The sequence below is a fragment of the Amphibalanus amphitrite genome, unplaced genomic scaffold, assembly GCF_019059575.1.
Source record: "Amphibalanus amphitrite isolate SeventyFive unplaced genomic scaffold, NRLGWU_Aamphi_draft 000893F_arrow, whole genome shotgun sequence".
NCBI lineage: Eukaryota > Metazoa > Arthropoda > Thecostraca > Balanomorpha > Balanidae > Amphibalanus > Amphibalanus amphitrite.
The window spans coordinates 296376-300069 of NW_024882387.1; the positions used below are offsets into that span (position 1 = coordinate 296376).

Genomic DNA, 3694 nt, shown 5'->3' on the forward strand with positions numbered 1-3694 from the left:
TATAGCGTTAAATGTGTTTTTCGTATCTGATTTTTAATTTTTGTTGCATCTATTTGCTGACTGTGAAATGTGTTAACGCATTTTCAGAAGTGCTGCTTTGCAATGGCCTTCAATTAAGCCTTTCTTAGGCGACTGCTGGATGTGAGGCGTTTGCGGCGCAATGCCTTTGACTGCTGCCTGCTTTCTTAAAATAAAGCTGACCTCGGGGTAATACCGGACACATGTCCGGAATGACTCCACGCGGTTTTTTTTAGAGCCAGGAGACAGCAGGTAGTGATTAATGGTCAGTCATCTGACTGGTCGGAGGTGGTCAGCGGGGTACCCCAAGGCTCGGTCCTGGGTCCACTACTGTTCTTGATTTTCATTAATGACATGCCTGAGGTTGTTGGTTCCTCGCTGACGATGTTCGCGGACGACACGAAGCTGTACTCCACGGTAGCCTCTACTCTCGCTGCGTCTAGCCTCCAGTCTGACCTCGAGGCTCTGGTCAACTGGGCGGACGCCTGGCAACTCCCCTTCAATGAGGCGAAGTGTAAGGTCATGCACCTCGGACGAAACAACCCAGCAAAGCAGTATGTGATGAGAGACTCTGAGATGAGCGTCGTGCGGGTGGAGAAGGATCTGAGCGTGCAAGTCGATGACGAGCTGAAGTTCAGACAACATGCTTCAGCAGCCGTAGCCAAGGCCAACCAGATTCTCGCTGTGATTCGTCGCTCATTCGTGCTGATAAACGAGTGCACGCTGCCGCTGCTTTACAAGTCCCTGGTGCGCCCGCACCTCGAGTACGGCAACCTCGTGTGGGGCCCTTTCAACAGGGCGGACCAGAAGCTGGTGGAGAGGGTACAGCGCAGAGCTACGCGCATGGTGGCCAACCTTCGCCACCTGCCCTACCAAGAGAGGCTCAGGGCTCTGAAACTTCCATCGCTGTACTACCGACGCAAACGGGGCGACATGATATTCACCTACCAGATGTTCCATGGAGGGGTTGATGTTGAAGTCACGGATCTCTTCTGCCCCGCCACGGGTGCCGTTACACGAGGTCACCCACACAAGCTCCGCAAGCCAGAGGCGGTCAGCAGACTGAGGAGAGCTGCATTCGCAGTCAGGGCCGTGAACGACTGGAACGGCCTACCTGCTCAAGTGGTCAGTGCCCCCACCGTGGACTCGTTCAAGGCGAGACTCGATGCCCACTGGGGCCATCACTGGTATCATATACCAGACACGGATTAACAAATGGCAAAAGGGACAGGAGCTCGGTTAGAACGGGACCTCCAGGCCGAGTTGGCCTTTATTATGCCCGAACACCGTAAGGTAAGGTAAGGTAAGGTAAGGTTTTGTTTGCGACTTCTGTCGTTAAAGCTCAACGTTTCGGGTTGCTGTGTTTACGGCTGTGTTAGTTTGCTTGCTGTGTTTACGGTTGTGTTAGTTTGCTGCTCTGTTTGCGCCGCGCTGTTGTGTTGCAGCGAGTGCAGTGATGTGTTGCAGTAGGGTAGACCGGGGCAAGTCGCCCCGCCGAGGTAAAACGCCTCACCGATGTTTCTCGGAACTGGCAAGGTTCTGGGGAAACATCCTCTCTTCTATAAAACGTGCACTATACGATCATTATATGAGCAGACTGGAAAGAAATTGTGATGACGCTTTAGGGAGATATAGCCAAAAATGTGTTTTTGGAGTGATTTTTATGTTTTGTTGTCAGATTATGCATCATGGCGTTCTTTTATCGTCCACATCAGGTTAACGACTTTTATGTATTTTGAACGACTATTGTCTAATGCTTATAATGCCGGGTTGGTTCGTGTTAAATTATGTCTTCCTGGAGTGCAAGGCGTTGTTCTCTGACCGTACTACGTGATGGGGTAAAACGCCCCAGTAGGTCGCGGGGCAAAAAGCCCCATGGGGCGTTTTACCTCATGTGTTGTTCGGACTACCCACTTCCTAATGTTCGGTAGCTGGCGAACGGCATGTTTCTATGCATTTATATGTACTTTTCTCAGCAACTGGATGGCAAAGGAAGTATTTTGTTAACATTTGCATTGCAATAATTTATTATTTGGCCTTCTGAGGCAGGTGAAAAAACTGCTCACACAATAGTGTCGTAGCTGAACACCTGATAGGATGGAAGGTGCTAACTTCAGTGCCGTGCCTCCCAAGGTCTAACGGACCTCTCATATAAGATTTAGTCAACTAGCATGTTTAATCTTTAATCTAGAGTATGGGGCTTCTTGCCCCAGGCCGTGGGGCGTTTTGCCCTGGGGTTGGGGCAAAACGCCCTATTTGCAGTTGCTTCACAAATCACCTCCTAGCTGGGAGTCCGATCATAAGTGAATGAATTTGAGGGGTGGAATTTAAAGTAAAATGTCCAAAGAACGCATTGATCACAAATTTGGCCTTCCAGGTGATGTGGGACAAAAGTTATGTAGCAAAATAAATTATCTGGGGCGTCTTGCCCCAGGCTACCCTACAGTGTACTGTTAACTGCTGAATACAGTTGTCGTTTCTTAATTCTCACTTAAATTTCCATCGAAAGAACGGTTTAAGGATGAATACCAGTGACGGTATTTCGACTTTTGTGCTATTGCACTTAGTGGCCGGCATTACCCCTCGCTTTTTTGCACCTCCATTTTTCACCACATTTTCGCGTAGGCTCTGAATCTGTCATCAGTGATCTGAGATACTAAAACTGGGTGCTATCTGAAAGCCTATTCCTTTGGCTATAACCACATTCAAAATCACCATAAAATAGCTTCAAATAGCTAAGCTATTGAGCAAAATGCTTATGGTGTCGCCATTGCCCCACTCTCCCCTACTACATGCGCCTTTGAAGCTGCATTTCTTACTCATTATGCTACCGTTTGTCTGGCCAATTCGGTCAAGTAATCTTCAGCATGTTTTTGCATAAGTGTGCTGCCTATTTGAAATTTATACAGCACGTTTAAAAGTTATGGGCCTGCAAATGAAAGTATGGCTGGCTGGGGTAATGCCGAAAACGTGCAATTACGCACGTTAAAGCACGCTACGTGGACTTTACTGCTGTAGAATAGCAACGCGTGTTTTTAGTCAAACAAATTACACTTTCAGCCGGCACAACGGCCTGTTACCTATGAGGAATGATTTACCTGGCATTTTCTTATTATATCACACAATTATAACTTCCAGTGTGCACCAAGCGTCCTCAAGCTCTTAAAACGCGTGTCAGCTTTGATGAATTTTGTATAAAGTTTGAGATAAATTGGCAAAACATCAATGTTGGCATTCCTCGTAGATCATTTATCCCATTTTCGGCTTCCCCCGCAGTCCGGGGCAACGCCGAAAAAGTCAGTTCTTTGATATTTTTAGTTTTTGCGCTTCAGTGGCGGATCCAGGGGGGGGGCAAAATGGGCATTTGCCCCCCCCCCCAAATGGCATAATTTTAACATTACGCCTATGGACGATGCATGGAAAGAATCGATAAATTGTTATGGTTTGCCCCCCCCCCCTAAACCTCTGAGCTGGATCCGCCTCTGTTGCAGGGACGTAGCCAAGGGGGGGCGGAGGGGGCGCCCGCCCCTCCCTTGGGGTTTTCAGGAGGCCCTCCGAAAGGATTCAGGCCAACGTGGGCCGAAGGCCCACGTTGGCCTGAATCCTTTCGGCCTGAATCCAACGTGGGTCGAAGGCCCACGTTGGCCAAAATCACGTCGGAGGCGAACGAAATTTA

The 3694-nt window shown here is 48.7% G+C and overlaps 1 protein-coding gene across 1 annotated transcript; it reads left to right on the forward strand.

Moving 5' to 3' along the window:
• Positions 1-372: 372 nt before the first annotated feature.
• LOC122367737 lies at positions 373-1173 on the forward strand (the record flags this gene model as incomplete). Its single annotated transcript, XM_043341096.1, has 1 exon — positions 373-1173. A coding segment is annotated over exon 1 (801 nt), but the record flags the coding sequence as incomplete, so codon positions are not given.
• Between the last annotated feature and the right edge of the window lie 2521 nt (positions 1174-3694).